We start from the raw sequence: 21743 nt of genomic DNA, 5'->3' as shown, positions 1-21743 counted from the left end.
AGCCCCACCAGGAAAAATTTTCACCAGCCGCCACTGCTGTAGAGCCTACTATATATTTGTGGTGTGGTGGCGAATTGGTGCAGAAGTTTTAGAACTGCACTATCGATTTATCACTTTATTTAGAAATATAAATTCAGTTCTTATCCTTTTTAAAAGTTACATTTTTTGAAATTGTCTATCAAAGTGTCCCTCAGAATGACACTGGGGCTGGGGTGGGCGGGGCTACGAGGGGGGGAGGGGACGCGGTCAGAATGGTATATTAAGAGGAGACCTCCGCATGTACAGTTACTCTACCTCTGCTTCCAGCGAGACAAGAGCTCCAGATTCTGCTCAAGATTTCATCTTTTGTCGAACAACTCGTCAAGAATGGCTTCCAAGGCGTAAGTTATGATCAATTTATTATTGCATTTGAATGTGTAGAAACTGTGGATAAACTTGTTCATCCTTGTATGTAGTTTACTGACACTGTGCTTAAACTGACTACTATTGTTAAAACTTAAATTGCATCCACTACAAGACGAAAACAATATTTCGAAGCAACTTTTTTTAATTACTAAAAACTCATCTTTTTAGAAAGACATTTTAAGGTACTTCATAGATTCTCCTGTTTTATCTCTATTATTTTTTTTTCTGTAGCACTTTTGAGATTGCTAAAATATAAAGTGCAATGCAAATAAAATGTATTTTATACTAATTATCTTTATATTAGTAGTAAAGATGGTATTAAAGTGTAGAATACCATTTTTTTATTTGCAGTGATCACAAAGGGCTTGTATTGCTTGATATAAATGTAACTAATTAGTAAACAAATTAGTAGTTGTGATCATGTAGTTTAGTAATTACTTTTCTCAGTCTGGGACCCATCAGGATGACAATAGATATGCAAATGTTATTTATCCAAACCACTGAGGAATGAACAATGTTGATGATGATGACTGGAATGGGTCCTGAAAATCATGAATTAAATCTAATCTTAAGTAACACTTCCTTGACTGTTACATAACTGTTAATTGTTTTTTTTTTTTTTGTTTTTTTTTATCTGCAGTACTTCCAACAGGCATTTCCTGCTCTGCCCCGTGTGCAAGAAGACACAGGCACGCCTCTCGGTGCATCTGACTAGGGTGTGCATGAAGAGATCTTCGAAAGAAGCCATCCAAGAAGTAGTGGAGAAGGCAAAGCAGGATGTGCTTGAAGTTCTGCAGTGGGGCAGGGTGTTCAGCTACAGGCACCTGCGAGACATTATGGATGATGCTAATCCTATGAGCAGGTTGGTGGGAAAACTCTTCAGTCTTTTTTTACACATCTCGCTTCGTTTCTTCAGTATGACATTTACTAACAGTTTTTTTATTTACTTACTTATCTGAAAGGATGATCCAGGAGCTGGAGCGTCGCCACATGGTGGTGCCTGACACCCCCTCCCCAGCAGTAGCGGCGCAGACCAGCAGTGTTCCTGTGATGGCTGGTACAACCGTGCAGCGACCAGAGAGCTCGGCGACTGAGCAGCTTTATATCTACGCAATATATTCATTAAGTAATGCTGATTTTATTTTCCAGGTGGAAAACGTCAGCAGGTTCATGTTTTTTGTGAACCCAGAAGAGCCATCCCTTGAATTTCTGAGGGAGAAGGAGAAGACGAAGCTCTTCTTTCGGGAGCTGACTGAGGCTGGTCTCTCCAGGCAGACTCAGGTCAACTACATGAAGAGCCTGAAGAGGTTGGTAGCATGTAGATTTTTAACAGTATATTATAGGTTTGTGTTGTATTGTCGTATCTGTTTTCTTCAAGGAAGTTCAGTCCTTCCGCTATTGTCATGGTGGCATGTACAAGTTTATGTACATATGGATACTTACATACCTGTCCTTCCTCTGACAGATTCCTCAAGTACCACACCGTGGCCACCGACCTCCGGCGTGACAACATTGCCTTGTGGAATGAGGCAATGTTCTTCGTGGAGTACCTGGGCTCACTCCAGCAGAGCACTGCAAAGTTGGTGAGTAAGGAGATGACGCAAAGGAGGTAAGTTCAACTGTCAACACCCGTTAAATTCCATATGATTTGATTATACATCTCCTCTACTGTGTTTAACACACTCATAATGTTTTTTTTCATCTCCCTCACTGCTCCTGGAGTGCACTGCATGGAGAAGCAGAGCCATTTTACATTGTGAGCACATTTTATTAAAATGTGTACTGTATTGATTAGGATTGACAGTAATTGAATTTTCTTCTCCCACCCACATAGTCATGTCATTCTCACGGGGATGAGCCCAGAGAAGAGTCCAGAGGACTGCTGGGCCGTGCTGAGGGCTGCCAAGAACGACTTCTTGGCAGTCCTTGGCAAGGTGTATCCGGAGGAGATGCCCCTGGAGTGTGCAGAGTGCTGCCTTGTCCTCTACTACCTGGAGGCCACGGTGATTCTGAAGCATCTCCAGCCACCAGGCGTGGTGGAGCACATGACCGTAAGTGTTGTATTCTTTTTGTCTTCACTTTTCCTTTTTGCCGATACTCTTATTTATCAGTGGGACATCATTGTATTGTGTAGGTCCAGGAGTGGATGACCAGGAGCACGTCCGAGGCCGACCATACAGTGATTGTGGTGAAGGAACACAAGACGTCGGCGCAGCAAGCGGCCACGTTTGCATTGTCCTCTGAGGAGGAGACGGTAAGTATATCAAGTTTGATAAGATTTATTTCATAGTTTATTTCAAGAGCAGCGATTTAATCTGTTTTCCTCTGCCAACAGTGGTTCGACATCTACTTCACCCAGGTACGGCCACAGCTCCTGAGCTCCAAGAGGAGCCGGACGACACTGGATGACCTGGGAGGAGACAAACGGTTCTTCGTCTCCACCGCAGGCAGGCCGGCGTTCAACGCTTCGAATGACCTCAACCGGCTGCACCAAAAGTGAGCTGATCGTCATGATTAATTCCCCCTATAATATGTTCTACATACGTGTTGTGTGAGACGTATTAATAAATGTATTTTTGTATTTTAGATACAAGCTGGATCCAGTCACCTACCAGACGGCCCGGCGCATCTTTGAGACGGCCACCAAGGACTTGACGGACCAAGAGAAGTCCTTGGTGGCCAATTACCTCACTCATTCCACTGCGACGGCTGACGAGCACTACCGGATGAAGCAGTCGCGGAATGTGGTGCAGGCCAGTAAGCTGCTGAAGAAGCTGGCAGGTGACTCAAGGTAGGCATGTTTTCTGTTTGTCAACACACTTACCAACATCAAGACACACAACCAAAGCCCTCACCACTGAACACTAACCTTAAACGTTTGTGGGTTTTTTTTTTTTTTGTTTTTTTATTTTTATCTCAGCGCTGACTCCGCAGAGGAAGGGCCCAGCTGTTCTGCCCGTGGTGCCGCACGGGATGCTGCCCTGGCATCCAACCAACAGATGGATGTCCAGGCAGCGTTCGATCAGCTCCTTCGGACCCACCCCGTGACCCTGGATGGCGACATCCCAGACAAGACGGCACGCTCGCAGACGTCGGGCCGGTTTCAGCGGCAGCTCTATGATCGCTGGCTGAAGGCCCAGATGAGGATGCGCGTACGGCATGTCTTGTGTGAGTATTGTTTGTAGCACTAATGACATTTTTTACTGTGAAACGGTCCTATCTACATAGGCTTCTTAACTAACAACAATTTACTTTGTTCTTGACAGCACACTTTGGCAGACGGCAGCCCACCGAGTCCCGGGTCGACGCTTGGATCAGGAACCAAGGCTGGAAAAGTAACGTTCCCAGCGCGGCCAGCGTTCTGAAGGACTGGAGACCAGTGGGTTCGGTGGACACTGCCGTGGACTCTAGCCACATCCAGGAGCTCATCCACAACCAGAAGTGGAAGGGACTTGTGGTGATGGACATTGCGGGGAAGGGGAAGGGAGTCTGCGCCACCCGGCAGTTCCAGGCTGGTGAGGTGGTGTGTGACTACCACGGGCCGGTAGTCACAGCCACTGAGGGCCAGCGGATTCACTCATCGACGAAGGAAGAAGAATCTGGCTACATGTTCTTCTTCCGGAACAGCCATAAGTCTGAGTGTGCCTGTCACCCGGGCATACAGCCTTTTGGCCGGCTGATTAATCATTCCCATAAGAAGGCCAACCTCCGGCCAAGACTGTACAGCCCAGCCGTCGGGGGACAGGATGTTATTTTGCTTTTGGCCCTGAACAGGATTAATGTTGGGGAGGAACTGTTGTTCGATTATGGGGTGCAGAGGAAATCGTTCAGGGGAGAGGGACTGAGAACCATTGAGAACATGTAGTTAATTTTTGGCAAGATCATCATTTTGATTGTTTGCTACTCTTCCCAAAAGTGATGTGGGTAGATTATTCCACCATGCAAGGTCGGGCAGATTATTCATTCATCAAATTTAAAGGTCTTAATTTCTAATCAATTGGCCCAAGTACATCCTGATTGCACTGTACTATTTTCTTGTATGCAGTTTTTATGTGAAATAACTCTTTAAATGTGAAATAATTATACTAGAAAAGTGTCACTTTATTTTGGTTTTTTTTTTGACAATGTATAAAGTTTAAGACCTTGTCGTTGCCCCAAGTATTACAGTAGTTTACAGTACTTAGATATTAGAAATAATACACAGCAGAATGGTACAGGTGTAAGGTAAATGTCAATTAAATCAGTGGATATAGCCTTAATAAACAGGATGTGTCCAACCAGGCTACTTACGAATTATAAGAAAATCATCTGCATAGATGCAGGGACCTCAGCTTTTCCATGACTTACCTGTTTGTTTCTTTTTTCCAGTGCTTTCAACAGGCATTTTCTACTTTCCCCCGTCTGCCAGAAGACACAGCCGAACCTGTCGGTGCACCTGACTCGTGTGTGCATGAAGACGTCATCAAAAGAGGCTATCTGCGACGTTTTGGAGAAGGCGAAGAAGGATGCGCTGGACGTTCTGCACTGGGGCAGGGTCTTCAGTTACAGTCACATCCGACAGATTTTCGATGGTCCTGATCCAGCGAACAGGTTGGTGGAAGATCTTTTCCGTCTTTCTACACATCACATGTTTCTCCTGACTGAAATTCACTAACAGTGCTTCTTTTTTTGAAAGGATGATCGAGGAGTTGCAGCGTCGCCATATGGTGGTGACTGGCATGCCCCAATCACCAGCGATGGATCGGACCAGCACTGTCTACACAGCCAATCAGCCCCCAGAAAGCTCAGAGGGTGAGCAAACAGAAGATGCTCACAGTGCCAGCAGTGGAGAGACCTTTCAAGTGTGAGTATCTCAGTTTTTACATTGATGCTGTTTGTTTTTGATTGAGCCAGATCAATAAGCATTTTTACAACAAAATGTGTTCCCAACATTGCAGTACCCAGAAGGTGCAGTGGCCACAGAAGACAAGGCAGCTGATGGCAGAAAAGGGGCTCTACAGGAAGCATTCTCTGGACCATCCGCTGCTGAAAGGCTTTGCCACGTACTTGGAGAGGGATCTCCAGAACGAGAATTTTAAACAGGAGGTGATGATCCCTATAGAATTATTATCTATCACTCACTCACTCACTCACCCACCTCCCATCCATCCATCCATCCATTCATCCTTATTCTGTTTCTTCTTCTCAGGTGGAAAATGTAGCCAGGTTCCTGTGTTTCATGAACCCGCAGGAGCCCTCCCTGGAATTCGTCAAGGAAAGGGAGAAGACCAGGCATTTCTTCTCTGAGCTGACAGAGGCTAAATTGACAAAGCAGACTCAGATCAATTATATAAAGAGCCTGAAGAGGTTGGTTGTTTTGTGAATTTTTAATGTAGTTATATATGTGTTTATGTACATATATGTTTCTTCAAGCCAGTTTAATCCTCCCCACTATTGTCTTTATCAAGATTACATATGTCTACATTCATGTGAATACTTACATACTTGTGCTTCCTCGGACAGATTCCTCAAGTATCACACAATTGATACTGACCTCCGGAGCAACAACGAAAGGCTGTGGAGAGATGCAAAACACTTCATCGACTACCTGGGCTTACTGCAGCGGAGCTGTGCTAAGCTAGTCGGCAAGGAAATCATCCAAAGGAGGTACACTTAATTCTTCTCGCCTATTTTACTCCTGTGGAGCTGCCTGGAGACCATGACATCCTGCTGCTCTGACTTGCCCACCATCAGAAACGGCACCTATGCCGCCTTGCCCTGCCCTGCCCTCCCCTCCCCTCTGCATTAATTGCACTTGAAATTGAAATTAATTGAATTTTTCTTATTTCTTTACCCCCCCATAGGCACGCCATTCTGAAAGAGAAGCATCCACTCTCTCCGGAAGACTGCTGGGCTGTGCTGAGGGCTGCCAAGAAAGATTTCTTGGCAGTCCTCGGTAAAGTCTATCCAGAAAAGGGCTCCCTGGAATCCACGGAGTGCTGCCTCGTGCTGTACTACCTGGAGGCTGTTGTTATTTTGAAACACCTCCAGCGACCAGGAGTGGTAGAGCACATGACTGTAAGTATTATAAATCTTTTTGTTGCCCTCACTGTCACTTCACTGCCATTACTCTTATTTACTGGTGTAACGCCCTTGTCCTGTGCAGGTGGAGGAGTGGATGACTAGGACCACAGACGAGTCGGGCTATGCAGTCATTGGTGTGAAGGAGCATAAGACGTCTGCACACCAAGTGGCCTGCTTTGCCTTGCCCAATGAGGAGGAGATGGTAAGTTTACCACATTGGATGAGATTAATTTCACATTTCCTGCTAGAACCAAGCAAGTCACACTCAAAAGCAGATTTTACTCGGGTGCGACCTCAGCTCCTGGCCTGCAAAAGGAGCCAGATGAATAAGGATGACCTGGGAGGAGATGAGCGATTTTTTATCTCCACCACCGGAAGGCCTATTTACAACGCGTCCAATGACCTCAACCGGCTGCACCAGAAGTAAGCCGCTCATCCTGACTCATTTCCCTGATATGCTCTAAATGTTTTATCAGGTGAAAAGTATTGATTGAAAAATGCCATTTTCAATTTTAGGTACAAGTTGGACCCGGTGACGAGTCAGACTGCCCGGCGTGTGTTTGAGACGGCCACCAAGACCATGACAGACTCGGAGAAGTCTATGGTGGCCGACTATCTCACGCATTCGACTGCGACAGCTGACCGCCACTACAGGATGAAACTGTCTCGGAATGTAGTGGTGGCCAGCAAGCTGCTGAGCAAGCTGGCAGGTGACTCAAGGTAAGCATGTTTGTGTTTGTCAACACACTTAAACAAAATTAACACATGCAACCAAAGCCCCCACCGCTAAACACTAACATTAAATGATTTTTATTTTAGTAACGAGTCTGCGGAGGAGGGAACCAGCCGTGGTGCCCGGGCGGCTGCCCGGGATACTGGGTCCAACCGGCAAATGGACGTCCAGACGGCGTTGGCCCTGCTCCTGCAGACCCACCCGGTGACCCTGGATGGCGACATGCCAGACCGGGCTGCACGCTGCCAGGTGTCCGAGACGTTTCAACGCCAGCTGTATGAGCGCTGGCTTAAGGCGCAGATGAGACTGCGTGTCCAGCATGTGCTCTGTAAGTATTATTTTTAACGCTAATGCCATTTTTACTGACAAACAATCCTATGTACATGATTCATATTCACTTCTTGACTAACGGACTGATTTTATTTGTTCTTGACAGCACACTTTGGCAGGAGGGAGCCCACGGAGTCCGGGGTCAGCTCCTGGATAAAGAAGCAGGGCTGGAAAAACAACATCCCTAGTGCGGCCTCCATCCTTAAAGACTGGAAGCCCACAGGACCCGTGGACACCGTGGTTGACTCCAGCCACATCAAGACTCTCATCACCACCCAGAAGTGGAGAGGATTGGTGGTCACGGACATCGCTGGCAAGGGCAAGGGAGTCTGCACCAGCCGGCCGTTCCAATCTGGAGAGGTGGTCTGTGACTACCATGGACAGGTAGTCAGAGCCAAAGAGGGGACGCGCATACACCACAGTCTTGATGAAAATGAGACTGGCTATATGTTCTTTTATCGGAACAAGAAGAATAAACAGATGTGCATTGATGCCCACTCGCCCGAATGCCTGTGCCACCCAGGCAGACAGACTTTTGGGAGGCTCATTAATCACTCCAGAAAGAGAGCCAATGTAAAGCCTAGGCTATATGTGGTGGACATTGATGGGGAGGAGCAAGATGTCATTTTATTTTTTGCCGAAAATAATATAAAGGTCGGCGAAGAACTTAAATTTGACTATGGGGTGGAGAGAAAGTCCTTCAGAGGGGAGGGTTTGGACCTAGATTGGTTGTAAACCCAAACCTTCCCTGGACCGTGCCACCCCAAGTTCTTCGTCGCCCTCGCACTTGCTTTCTCTTTTGTTGTGTGTTTTGTATGATTTGTTTTCTGAATAATTTTGTATTTTAATTTTGAAATTCAGCTGTTGGCCCAAATAAATTTTATTTTGCTAGTAACGTGCATGTACAATCACTTTTTTTCCCTACACTCCTTTCCATTATCTGGATAATGATGATGATGATGATGATTATGAAGCCTGTTCGGTGAACTACTTGCTCGCATCAGAATATCAGGAGCATTTGGGACAGCGTGTGGCTCACTGAGTTAGGCCTGTGTGCTTGTAATTACAAGGTCACTGGTTCAAACCCAATTGAAAAATTGAAATATTAGGTCAATTTTGCTGGTTCCAGCTGCCCCATAATATCTGTCTAGTAGATTCAGACCTATCCTAAGCCCTGAGAGCTGGAAATTCAGGGAAGTTATACATCAAATTAAAGCTCTAAATTTCTAGTTTCTGATGAGCCCAAAAACATCCTGATTGCTCCAGTAGTTTTGGAGAAAAATGAGGAAATATTAGGTCAATTTTGCTGGTATTACTGATTTTGACCTTATTTATTTATGGATAAATTAAAAATAACAAAGTAACTAATAAGCAGAAGAAAAAAAAAATGAAACGGGGAAAGGCCACACAGGCAGACTATATATGAAATTAAAGCTCAGTATTTGTGTTTTATAATGAGTCCAGTCACATCCGTATTACACCGGGGGATTGTTTGTTAGTTATTTATTTAAAAGCTTCAGTATATTAGGGCCACCTTTCAGGTTTCAGCAATACTGCTTATGCAGACATTCATGTAATCCCAATTTCACAAACTCGCAGCGATTTCAGTCATGTCCCAAGTCTGTAACACACAGGGTTATCAGATGCTGGTGCTTTAAGGCCGGCTCGCTGCAGAAAGTGAGCGAGCGCGTTTGTGCATTAGAGCGAGGCGTCTGGTGTGGGGGGGCGCAGTTTGGGCTGTAATTTCACGGTAAAGACGGGGAAATCTAAATAGGATCATGATGGGGAATACAATTAGTATTAAGCTTGTCCTAACTTATATTATTTTTTTAAGTTATTAAACTTATATTACACTCTATATATATATATATAATGTTATTTATCAAATGCATTGAGCACTAAACAATGGAGATGATAATTGGAAATTCAACTGAAAGTAACTGATAAGCAGAAAAAAACAAGGGACAGGGAACAGGGGGGTATTCCAGAAAGCTTGGTTAACTTACCATTTGGTAAATCTTAACCTCTGGGTTGATATACCCCAAACCCGCATACCATGAGTATGTCGGCTCCAAAACACCTGAGAAGAGTAAGTTCAATCAACCTCCTATTGCTTACCCAGAGTTAATGCGCGTGCACCGTGCATACATAAAGACGTTTTCAACTGATCGCCGATTTCACGAGTCAAAATGGAAAATCAAAGTGAAAAGAAGAGAGCGGCGTACTTCACAGAGGCGAAGTTGGACGTTTTAATGCACGCATATGAAGAATTCAAGCCAATAATAATGAAAAAAAAGCAATACGACTGCATCGGCTAAAGAAAGAGAGTTGGCTTGGCAAAAAATAACGGACAGAGTAAATGCGTGTGTATTAAATTGCAAATTTGACATCGCCTCCCCTTTTATTATAATGCAAAATAATTAAACACCGCTTCCGCATCCTTTTGACTGTTAAATCACTATGAAAGCATTTACTTGTCCTGCCATTCGTTTCTTTAGGTTAAAATAACAATGTGTATCGACTAGGAATATATGGTTTCTTATTTAATAAGGTGTAATCCTTCTGTAGCCAGAAGAACTTTGAGCCAAGTCAAAATGAAACACAAAAACATTCTGCAAAAAGGTAATATTTGATTACACGATCACTGAACTATTTATTAAACACGATTTAGTATATTCTTTCTGTCATGTAGCTAATAGAAAAAAGGCTGAAGCCCGTCTAACTGGCGGGGGCCCACCACCACCTCCCCTCACCCCATCTGAGGGCAACCAGTGGTAACCAGCATTGTACTGTCCTGTAATGATTACCTATAGTTAGTGGAAAAAAGTAATGAGAATTTTCAAATAATCATTAGGAAATGAAAAGACATCAATACGCAGTCTTATAACTCTCTCCCGGCGAAAAAAACCTTGTATAATTTGTGCCTCCACGTCCACAGGATCGTCATCAAAAGGGCACGCCATGCTCAGTAACCTTCTGCAACAAACTGACCCTGGAACATAACCTGCTCAGTAGCAGGTTATCTTCAGACAGTAAGCTGCTATGGTTACGTACATACTCAGAAAGTTAACCTCCGTTTTTGGAACCGAAAGTTGAGGTTATCCACTAACTTACCCTTAAACTTACCCGGGTACGTCACATAACCTGCTTTCTGGAATACCCCCCAGGCCACACAGGCAAGTTAGCTGGAGTTGTGAGCCAATATTTTTAATCCAAGTATTTAGTTACAAATTCCTCAGCCTGGGAGTCATCAGCATTTGAATCAAGCAGGTCAGTTACTCAAGCCGTTAACATCGGCTTCTGAGATGAGGGCTATTGTTTCCTTGATTGCTGTTTTTCACCTCTCTGCGATGCACATGCACGGCTACCCATCCCCCAACTATCTGCCAGCGCAACAATTAGGCTGAGATCAGGTAAACAGAGTGACTAAAATAAATGTATTAAACAACCAGTAATGCCGAGCAATACACCAAAATATTCGGAACATTATACACTGAGTCTATCCTGCTAATATTAGTAGTCACTGTATGTCAATTTGTCTGTGTCACAACAGTACGGATTAGAACAATATGTAGTACCATCAGTAATGCGATCTGGCCCCTTTAAGGCTGGCTCGCTCCAAATAGTGAGCGAGTGCGAGAGTGGGTTAGAGCAAGGCGGCGGGGAGGGGGGGCAAATTCAGGCAGAAATTTCAGGGTAAAAACGGCGAAATCGAAATTGGATCATACTGCCAATATTGCTCAGAATCGCTGTAGCTTTCCGATGGTATGCGGGCCGTTGCGGTTGCTTACCGTGACCGACACATAAGAAAGCAAACATTATTTATTATCATCCTATGTATGTTAAATTACGATCTTCCACATTAATCAAGAGATTGTAAAACGGACAATATTACAGCTCCAATAGCTTATATTAAAGTCACACAAGAGTCACAACATGGTTTTGAAATGGCAAAGACAGACACAAATGAAATGTATGTCAGCAAGCAACATAAGGGATCTTTTGTTTGGGTAGATTTATATTATATTAAATAGGCTACTATATTTTTGTGGTGTGGTGGCGAAATCGTGCAGAAGTTTTATAACTGCACTATCGATTTATCACCTTATTTAGAAATAAAAATTCAGTTCTTATCCTTTTTAAAAGTTATATTGTTTGAAACTGTCTTCCAGTGGAAGTGTCCCTCAGAGTGACACCGGGGGTGGAGTGGGGTGGGATGGGGTGGGCGGGGCTACGAGGGGGCGGGGGGGCGGTCAGAATCGTATATTAAGAGGAGACCTCCGCATGTACAGTCACTCTACCTCTGCTTCCAGCGAGACAAGAGCTCCAGATTCTGCTCAAGATTTCATCTTTTGTTGAACAACTCGTGAAGAATGGCTTCCAAGGCGTAAGTAATTACGATCAATTTATTATTGCTTTTGAATGTGTAGAAACTGTGTTGTTCATCTTTGTATGTAGTTTACTGACACTGCTTAAGTCTCTTAAACTGACTACAGTACTATTGTTTAAACTTAAATTGCATCCACTACAAAACTAAAACAATATTTCGAAGCAACTTTTTTTAATTACAAAAACTCATCTTTTTAGAAAGACATTTTATAGATTCTCCTGTTTAATCTCTTTATTTTTACTCTGTAGCACTTTCAGATTGCTAAAATATAAGGGCTTATATTGCTTGATATAAATGTAACTACAGTCGAACCTCGTTACAACATACCCCGTTTATAACGTTTACACCAATACAACGTTCAAATTTCGATGTCCTGAATTCGCGTATTGCATTATTCCATTTGCCGGTATCGCTTAGAACATACACCTTTACAGCGTAAACTTCGATATAACGTATGATTTTCAGAGGAAAATAGGCAAACTGACCATCGTTACAACGTACAGCCTCATCTTCCGAGCGCGTGCACAATTCAGAATCGGCTGTTGCCGGCCATCTACATCGCTTAGCAACGCCTAACTGTATGAACCTATCCTCACGAAGCATTCCACGCCGGCAGCACTTCTTGCATGCAGCCCCCGTTCCATTCATTTTGAGGGACCTGGTTACAACATACTATGGTTATAACGTACAAATTCTTAATGTCCCCCGAGGTACGTTGTAACGAAGTTCGACTGTAATTAGTAAAAATCTTTCAGTAGTTGTGATCATGTAGTTTACTAATTACTTTTCTCAGTCTGGGACCCATCAGGATGACAATAGATATGCAAATGTTATTTATCCAAACCACTGAGGAATGAACAATGTTGATGATGATGACTGGAATGGGTCCTGAAAATCATTAATTAAATCTAATCTTAAGTAACACTTCCTTGACTGTTACATAAAACTGTTAATTGTTTTTTTGTTGTTTTTTTTTATATCCGCAGTACTTCCAACAGGCATTTCCTGCTCTGCCCCGTGTGCAAGAAGACACAGGCAAGCCTCTCGGTGCATCTGACTAGGGTGTGCATGAAGAGATCTTCGAAAGAAGCCATCCAAGAAGTAGTGGAGAAGGCAAAGCAGGATGCGCTTGAAGTTCTGCAGTGGGGCAGGGTGTTCAGCTACAGGCACCTGCGAGACATTATGGATGATGCTAATCCTATGAGCAGGTTGGTGAGAAAACTCTTCAGTCTTTTTTACACATCTCGCTTCGTTTCTTCAGTATGACATTTACTAACAGTTTTTTTTATTTACTTACTTATCTGAAAGGATGATCCAGGAGCTGGAGCGTCGCCACATGGTGGTGCCTGACACCCCCTCCCCAGCAGTAGCGGCGCAGACCAGCAGTGTTCCTGTGATGGCTGGTACAACCGTGCAGCGACCGGAGAGCTCGGCGACTGAGCAGTCGGAGGACGCAGTCAGTGTCAGCAACGGCGAGATCTTTCAAGTGTGAGTATGAGTGTCTCGGATTTGCAGCTTCATTGATACCTTTTGCTTTTGCTTGTGAGCCAATTGAAGGTGCAATTTTTAGACGAAATATGTTTTCCACATGGCAGTACCCGGGAGGTGCAGTGGCCACAGACCTCCAGGCACATGATGCAGGAGAAGGGACTGTACCGGAAACATTCTCTGGACCATCCCCTCCTGAAGGGCTTCGCCGCATACTTGGAGAAGGATCTCCTGAATGAGAATTTCAAGCAGACGGTGAGGTCTCCCATAAAAGTTCACTCTATTATTTTTTGGGAGCTTTATATCTACGCAATATATTCATTAAGTAATGCCGATTTTATTTTCCAGGTGGAAAACGTCAGCAGGTTCATGTTTTTTGTGAACCCTGAAGAGCCATCCCTTGAATTTCTGAGGGAGAGGGAGAAGACGAAGCTCTTCTTTCGGGAGCTGACTGAGGCTGGTCTCTCCAGGCAGACTCAGGTCAACTACATGAAGAGCCTGAAGAGGTTGGTAGCATGTAGATTTTTAACAGTATATTGTAGGTTTGTGTTGTATTGTCGTATCTGTTTTCTTCAAGGAAGTTCAGTCCTCTCACTATTGTCATGGTGGCATGTACAAGTTTATGTACATATGGATACTTACATACATGTCCTTCCTCTGACAGATTCCTCAAGTACCACACCGTGGCCACCGACCTCCGGCGTGACAACATTGCCTTGTGGAATGAGGCAATGTTCTTCGTGGAGTACCTGGGCTCAGTCCAGCAGAGCTCTGCAAAGTTGGTGAGTAAGGAGATGACGCAAAGGAGGTAAGTTCAACTGTCAACACCCGTTAAATTCCATATTATGATTTGATTATACATCTCCTCTACTGTGTTTAACACACTCATAATGTTTTTACTTTTATCTCCCTCACTGCTCCTGGAGTGCACTGCATGGAGAAGCAGAGCCATTTTACATTGTTAGGATTGACAGTAATTGAATTTTCTTCTCCCACCCACATAGTCATGTCATTCTCACGGGGATGAGCCCAGAGAAGAGTCCAGAGGACTGCTGGGCCGTGCTGAGGGCTGCCAAGAACGACTTCTTGGCAGTCCTTGGCAAGGTGTATCCGGAGGAGATGCCCCTGGAGTGTGCAGAGTGCTGCCTTGTCCTCTACTACCTGGAGGCCACGGTGATTCTGAAGCATCTCCAGCCACCAGGCGTGGTGGAGCACATGACCGTAAGTGTTGTGTTCTTTTTGTCTTCACTTTTCCTTTTTGCCGATACTCTTATTTATCAGTGGGACATCATTGTATTGTGTAGGTCCAGGAGTGGATGACCAGGAGCACGTCCGAGGCCGACCATACGGTGATTGTGGTGAAGGAACACAAGACGTCGGCGCAGCAAGCGGCCACGTTTGCATTGTCCTCTGAGGAGGAGACGGTAAGTATATCAAGTTTGATAAGATTTATTTCATAGTTTATTTCAAGAGCAGCGATTTAATCTGTTTTCCTCTGCCAACAGTGGTTCGACATCTACTTCACCCAGGTACGGCCACAGCTCCTGAGCTCCAAGAGGAGCCGGACGACACTGGATGACCTGGGAGGAGACAAACGGTTCTTCGTCTCCACCGCAGGCAGGCCGGCGTTCAACGCTTCGAATGACCTCAACCGGCTGCACCAAAAGTGAGCTGATCGTCATGATTAATTCCCCCTATAATATGTTCTACATACGTGTTGTGTGAGACGTATTAATAAATGTATTTTTGTATTTTAGATACAAGCTGGATCCAGTCACCTACCAGACGGCCCGGCGCATCTTTGAGACGGCCACCAAGGACTTGACGGACCAAGAGAAGTCCTTGGTGGCCGATTACCTCACTCATTCCACTGCGACGGCTGACGAGCACTACCGGATGAAGCAGTCGCGGAATGTGGTGCTGGCCAGTAAGCTGCTGAAGAAGCTGGCAGGTGACTCAAGGTAGGCATGTTTTCTGTTTGTCAACACACTTACCAACATCAAGACACACAACCAAAGCCCTCACCACTGAACACTAACCTTAAACGTTTGTGGGGTTTTTTTTTTTGTTTTTTTATTTTTATCTCAGTGCTGACTCCGCAGAGGAAGGGCCCAGCTGTTCTGCCCGTGGTGCCGCACGGGATGCTGCCCTGGCATCCAACCAACGGATGGATGTCCAGGCAGCGTTCGATCAGCTCCTTCGGACCCACCCCGTGACCCTGGATGGCGACATCCCAGACAAGACGGCACGCTCGCAGACGTCGGGCCGGTTTCAGCGGCAGCTCTATGATCGCTGGCTGAAGGCCCAGATGAGGATGCGCGTACGGCATGTCTTGTGTGAGTATTGTTTGTAGCACTAATGACATTTTGTACTGTGAAACGGTCCTATCTACATAGGCTTCTTAACTAACAACAATTTACTTTGTTCTTGACAGCACACTTTGGCAGACAGCAGCCCACCGAGTCCCGGGTCGACGCTTGGATCAGGAACCAAGGCTGGAAAAGTAACGTTCCCAGCGCGGCCAGCGTTCTGAAGGACTGGAGACCAGTGGGTTCGGTGGACACTGCCATGGACTCTAGCCACATCCAGGAGCTCATCCGTAACCAGAAGTGGAAGGGACTTGTGGTGATGGACATTGCGGGGAAGGGGAAGGGAGTCCACCCGGCAGTTCCAGGCTGGTGAGGTGGTGTGTGACTACCACGGGCCGGTAGTCACAGCCACTGAGGGCCAGCGGATTCACTCATCGACGAAGGAAGAAGAATCTGGCTACATGTTCTTCTTCCGGAACAGCCATAAGTCTGAGTGTGCCTGTCACCCGGGCATACAGCCTTTTGGCCGGCTGATTAATCATTCCCATAAGAAGGCCAACCTCCGGCCAAGACTGTACAGCCCAGCCGTCGGGGGACAGGATGTTATTTTGCTTTTGGCCCTGAACAGGATTAATGTTGGGGAGGAACTGTTGTTCGATTATGGGGTGCAGAGGAAATCGTTCAGGGGAGAGGGACTGAGAACCATTGAGAACATGTAGTTAATTTTTGGCAAGATCATCATTTTGATTGTTTGCTACTCTTCCCAAAAGTGATGTGGGTAGATTATTCCACCATGCAAGGTCGGGCAGATTATTCATTCATCAAATTTAAAGGTCTTAATTTCTAATCAATTGGCCCAAGTACATCCTGATTGCACTGTACTATTTTCTTGTATGCAGTTTTTATGTGAAATAACTCTTTAAATGTGAAATAAAGTGACACTTTTCTAGTATAATTATTTTGGGTTTTTTTTTGACAATGTATAAAGTTTACGACCTTGTCGTTGCCCCAAGTATTACAGTAGTTTAAGTGCGACCCACAGGTCACTTACTCAAGCGGTTAACATCAACATCTGAGATGAGGGGTAACAGACTTCGGAAGGGCCTGACAATCTGTACGGATGCCTAGAATGAGGTCTGTTTGAGCTCCTACCTCAGGCTATAAAGCCAAATTAAGCATCAAATTAAAGCACAACATTTGTGGTCCACACAGAGACCAGACACATGTCTATAGCCCCAGCAGTTTTAGAGTAACCCTTCAAAATATTTGGAGCATTATAGACTGGGCCACTACCTATCTGATGCATGGCACACTGACCTGTAATACACCGCAAATACACCAAAGCACGTGACGAACTGAAACACACAGCCCGTCTACTCAAATAATCACGCTTTTATTTTACAGTTTGCAAGGGAATTAGCAGGATGACCTTAGCAAAATCACAGAGGTCAAAGCAATGACAGACAATATAAAATGTACACAGGCAAATAAAGCTGACAACCTACAGTATTTGTGGAGCATAAAAACATGATGACCGTTTAAGGAAAAATAACCTCAACTATTTTACCAGTGCGACCCACAGGTTACTTACTGAAGCGGTTAACATCAACATCTGAGATGACGGGTAACAGACTTCAGAAGGGCTAATTATGATATATATAGTTGATATACAATTAGTATTAAGCTTGTCCTAACTTATATTAAATTATAAAGTTATTAAACTTATATTAGACATATTATATATATGATGTTATTTATCAAAGACATTGAGCACTAAACAATGGAGATGACAATTGGAAATTCAACTAAAAGTAAGTGATAAGCAGAAGAAAACAAGGGACAGGGAACAGGGCCACACAGGCAAGTTAGCTGTAGTTGTGAGCAAATTACAATGACGCAAATATTTTTAATCCAACTATTTAGTTACAAATTCCTCAGCCTGGGAGTCATCAGCATTTGAATCAAGCAGGTCAGTTACTCAATCCGTTAACATCAGCTTCTGACATGAGGGGACAAATACCTGGATTGGGCTTGCCAGCCTAGGGCTATTGTTTCCTTGATTGCTGTTTTGCACTTCTCTGCGATGCACATGCAGGGCTACCCATCCCCCAACAATCTGCCAACGTAACAATTAGGCTGAGATCTCACGTAAACATCAGGTCACGTAAACAAACAGAGTGACTCAAATAAATGTATTAAAGAACCAGTAATGCCGAGCAATATACCAAAATATTCGGAACATTATACATTGAGCCTATCCTGCTAATATTAGTAGTCACTGTATGTCATGTCTGTGTCACAACAGTACGGATTTGAACAATATGTGGTACCATCAGTAATGCGATCTGGGCCCTTTAAGGCTGGCTCGCTCCAATTAGTGAGCGAGTGCTAGAGTGGGTTACAGCAAGACGGCGGCGGGGAGGGGGCGCAATTTCAGGCAGAAATTTCAGGGTAAAAACGGCGAAATCGAAATTGGATCATACTGCCAATATTGCTCAGAATCGCTGTAGCTGTCCGATGGTATGCGGGGCGTTGCGGTTGCTTACCGTGACCGACACATAAGAAAGCAAACATTCTTTATTATCATCCTATGTATTTTAAATTACGATCTTCCACATTAATCAAGAGATTGTAAAACGGACAATATTGCAGCTCCAATAGCTTATATTAAAGTCACCCAAGAGTCACAACATGGTTTTGAAATGGCAAAGACAGACAGAAATTAAATGTATATGAGAAAGCAACATAAGGGATATGTAGGAGACGGAGGTAGGCGGGGTTTGCGTATTCGCGTACGCTGGGTCACGTGGTGTGGGGGCGGTAGCGATTTGTAATATCACGTGTTAGGTGGAAACGGTAGTGAGTGGGTGATAGGACAAGAGTATCTGGCTGCAGCTCCATCAGGAGGATCTCCACTAGAGGGACGGAAACACGTGTTCTCCACGAGCGGGTCCGGACATGACGTTACGCAAACTTATGCCATGGAGGCGGTACCACATATCATTTCAGACACAGCTTGGACTTTAACTCGACCGAAAAGAAAGCGAGTCTTTTAAAGTATATACTTATTTTGGTGATCGATTTTATTAACATTGGAAACGGACGTTAATACTCTTTAGTTTGTTGATTTGTTCGCCTCACCGAGTTCCCCTAACATTTCTTGTCATTACCGACACCAATTTATTGTATTTATTGTACCTGCTTTACTATTGACTACCGATAATGAAGGAAAAAAGTATTGTTCATGGCGTTTCACCTCTGTCGCGACCATTCACACGGACTGTATACCTCAGCCTTAATGTCAAAGTAGTTCGCGGGAGCGTTGCATTTATTAGTAATATTAATTGCAAGGCTGTTGTATCTTATTGTACCCTAATGACAGGTCTAGCAAACGTAGTACGGCGTGCTTGAATAAACCTCTTACAACATGACAGCTATCAGGGTTCGTACGGGTGCTGGAAATCCTGGAAAATGCTTGATTTTTAATATAGTGTTTTCAAGGTTAGAAAAGTGCTTGGATTTTGGACAATGTGCTTGAACCTGCTTGAATTTGAAATTGCATTGCTTTCATAATAATTCGTTATCTTACGGAGTAGTTTTCCTTTTAGCTAAAAATGCATTTTGCACGTAACGAAAATAACTCCGCTCGAGTCCGCGCTTGTGGCTGTAGTGGTGTAATCGTGCATTCCATTTGCCTCGGGATTCGATTTTCGGATTCCGATATTACGTCACATCCGCTAAAAACTCGGGAAAACCGAGTCGGATATAGTAGCAATACCATGGATCCATATGGAAAAAGCAAGATTTTTTGCTTAGCCGGACAACTTGTCGGATTTAAGGTACCTCAGTTTAAATGGCCTTTATCTTCGTTCACTTACAATTAGCCCGAACTACCTTAAATCCGACAAATAATCCGACTAATCATGAAATCCAATTCTAGAACGGTTAATTGGTAGCCATTGTTACCAATATCACTTGATAACACATTACGCGCGGTGCGTAGCAACACGTAACATAAATTGGACGATATAGTGTGTGCGACCGATTTAATGAGCCACAAATGAGAAGTAGTGCTTAAACAGGATAAAGCTACAACTTTCCCTTCTGTTGATAAAGGGCGCAGCCATCTTCGATTCTGAACTCGGGATCCTCTGCGTTATCCGAGATATTTCTCGGATCTCCGAGAAATGGGAGCGCGCATGTCATCATTTCCGGCTTCGAAACTCGGAATCCGAGTTCCTAGGGCAAATGGAATGCACGATAACAGTCTAAAGGGCACTTCCTTGCCAATTTGTTATTGATCGTGTAATTCACGCGAAAGTATTCAACAATTTAAGTTGAAATGTCATATTGTGTTTTTTTTAATAGCACAATGGATTTAAATGTGAAAAAGTACATACAGCATATATAAACGTAATTTACCGCGGTTGTTAGGTGCTGGAAAAGCATAAAAATGCGCCTTGAAAGTGCTTGAAAAGTGCTGGAATTTGAAGTTGGAAAAGGTGTAAGAACCCTGAGCTATACTCAGCTAACCTGTTCCTTTCAAATATTAACTTGTGCGCACACGATAAAACAAATCACTCTATGGGACTTAAGAAGTTCGATATACTTCGTATCAAAAGCCCCTTAACTTAAAAGGAAACTAAGTGCAAACAGACCTTTAAAGCATGACATGAGACATGATATAAAATGTCCCAATAGCTCAATCAACCACACAAGTAACCTTGTAAAGGTTTTACCAAGTTTTTAAAGGTTTTAGCCTAAATATTAATGTATCCATTTGCATAGGGTTGGAAAAGTAACAGCTTTATTATTATCATATAAACATATAAATATAAAATATAAATTGCATAAATAAATAGACGCATTTCCACAAAGATTGGAGTAGCATCTAGAAAAAAATAGTGGAATTGAGTGGAAAAAAAGAATAAAACAAATAATGTGATTATTGTAATAAAAATGAGCAACAATATAATTATTAAAGCAAAGTTATTAAAAATGAACTTTAAACAAAGACTAGTGATGGGCACTGCGACTCATTCCTAAGGCAATAAAAACATAGTGTTGACCCGGAGGTGCTGATTATCTACACAGTTCTTCAGAAATTGTTCCATATCCTCTTTGTATTGAAATACAAAAAGAAAGGGATCGAGGTTGTCCAGGTCATCACTGTGTTTTAGATTGTCAATAGCTTTCTGGCGGTCCTGCGCGTCCATAGCTAGAAACCGCGGTGCAGTCACATGGCCCCGGAACAGTTTTTCATTGGACTGCACCCACAGCATGGCAACATGTAGGTCCCTCGCAACTGCTGGCTCCTATAAAATGCAACAAGAATTTTATAAGCAAAGTGAAACCAAAACATATGACATAGGATCAAATAAATTCTGTACAGCAACTATGCTGTATATCTACTATTATTTTTTATACATTTATTATTATTGTGTTTTCTTTTAATCAATGTGAGCCGTGTATAAATGTGCTTTACAAATAAATCTTAATTACTTTATGTTAGCAATGGATATTATTATTTGGTTTCAGTGGAATCTACATTCAATACTGACCTGACAAACCTCCACCTGTTTTCTTTTTGGCAGCCTGAAGACAGGCACATGATTCCCCTCAATGACAGGCTTAGACTTTTCTGTCCAGTGTGCAAACAATCTTCCCAAGCTTGGGAAAAACAGTTGTGTTAGCTATTGTAACAACACCAAAACCTCAGGGCAATTTTAAATGGGGAAAATAATAGACACCTGTCAAGTTCAAAGTTTTCCATTAACAACACGCACCACCATTTTCGCAAAGTGGGCATGTCAGCCTGTAAAAGAATCATTTAAAAAATGAAAATTCATATTATTTGCAAATTTCCTATTTTGTGATGGCAGGATTACATTTCTACTTTATTTTAAAGCTATTTACTATGGAGTAGTCAAAGGGGGCTTCCAATGCCACATACAAAGCAGACTGCAGAAGAAATATGTTTTAAAATTCAAATCAATTATCCAACATTTATGCCTACAAATGTTAA

The 21743-nt window shown here is 43.5% G+C and overlaps 4 protein-coding genes across 5 annotated transcripts in view; 3 read left to right on the top strand and 1 right to left on the bottom strand.

The window, feature by feature from the left end:
* LOC140582762 (uncharacterized) overlaps positions 1-21743 on the bottom strand; it is a 99557-nt gene that overhangs the window by 77243 nt on the left and 571 nt on the right. Inside the window, exons 4-6 of the mRNA XM_072707074.1 lie at positions 21635-21679; positions 21469-21533; positions 21280-21388 (exon numbers count right to left, since the gene is read on the bottom strand). Coding sequence (XP_072563175.1) covers positions 21280-21329 — 50 coding nt within the window. The 5' untranslated portion in view covers positions 21330-21388; positions 21469-21533; positions 21635-21679. The remainder of the gene's footprint in view (positions 1-21279; positions 21389-21468; positions 21534-21634; positions 21680-21743) is intronic.
* On the top strand, positions 1595-4365 carry LOC140582935 (uncharacterized). 2 transcript variants are annotated; one of them, XM_072707467.1, is made up of 9 exons: positions 1595-1712; positions 1871-2014; positions 2128-2161; positions 2240-2456; positions 2540-2659; positions 2741-2901; positions 2993-3196; positions 3326-3573; positions 3672-4365. In XM_072707467.1, the coding sequence occupies exons 3-9, from the start codon at positions 2136-2138 to the stop codon at positions 4268-4270; spliced, it is 1575 nt and encodes a 524-aa protein (XP_072563568.1). In that variant the 5' UTR covers positions 1595-1712; positions 1871-2014; positions 2128-2135; the 3' UTR covers positions 4271-4365. The 2 variants fall into 2 exon arrangements, with proteins under 2 accessions (XP_072563568.1, XP_072563567.1); XM_072707466.1 differs by having other exon boundaries at positions 1871-2161.
* On the top strand, positions 4545-8426 carry LOC140583126 (uncharacterized). Its single transcript, XM_072707765.1, has 11 exons — positions 4545-4629; positions 4774-4995; positions 5081-5248; positions 5343-5490; positions 5594-5751; positions 5908-6051; positions 6249-6462; positions 6551-6891; positions 6985-7188; positions 7288-7529; positions 7638-8426. The coding sequence occupies exons 2-11, from the start codon at positions 4856-4858 to the stop codon at positions 8264-8266; spliced, it is 2388 nt and encodes a 795-aa protein (XP_072563866.1). The 5' UTR covers positions 4545-4629; positions 4774-4855; the 3' UTR covers positions 8267-8426.
* LOC140582705 (uncharacterized) lies at positions 11858-14286 on the top strand. Its single transcript, XM_072706982.1, has 6 exons — positions 11858-11918; positions 12908-13129; positions 13230-13409; positions 13517-13664; positions 13758-13915; positions 14074-14286. Exons 1-6 carry the CDS (start codon positions 11905-11907, stop codon positions 14219-14221), a joined length of 870 nt encoding a protein of 289 aa, XP_072563083.1. The 5' UTR covers positions 11858-11904; the 3' UTR covers positions 14222-14286.

This window comes from Paramormyrops kingsleyae, chromosome 25, assembly GCF_048594095.1.
Source record: "Paramormyrops kingsleyae isolate MSU_618 chromosome 25, PKINGS_0.4, whole genome shotgun sequence".
In the NCBI taxonomy this organism is placed as follows: domain Eukaryota; kingdom Metazoa; phylum Chordata; class Actinopteri; order Osteoglossiformes; family Mormyridae; genus Paramormyrops; species Paramormyrops kingsleyae.
This window is presented reverse-complemented; position numbering and strand designations above follow the sequence as displayed.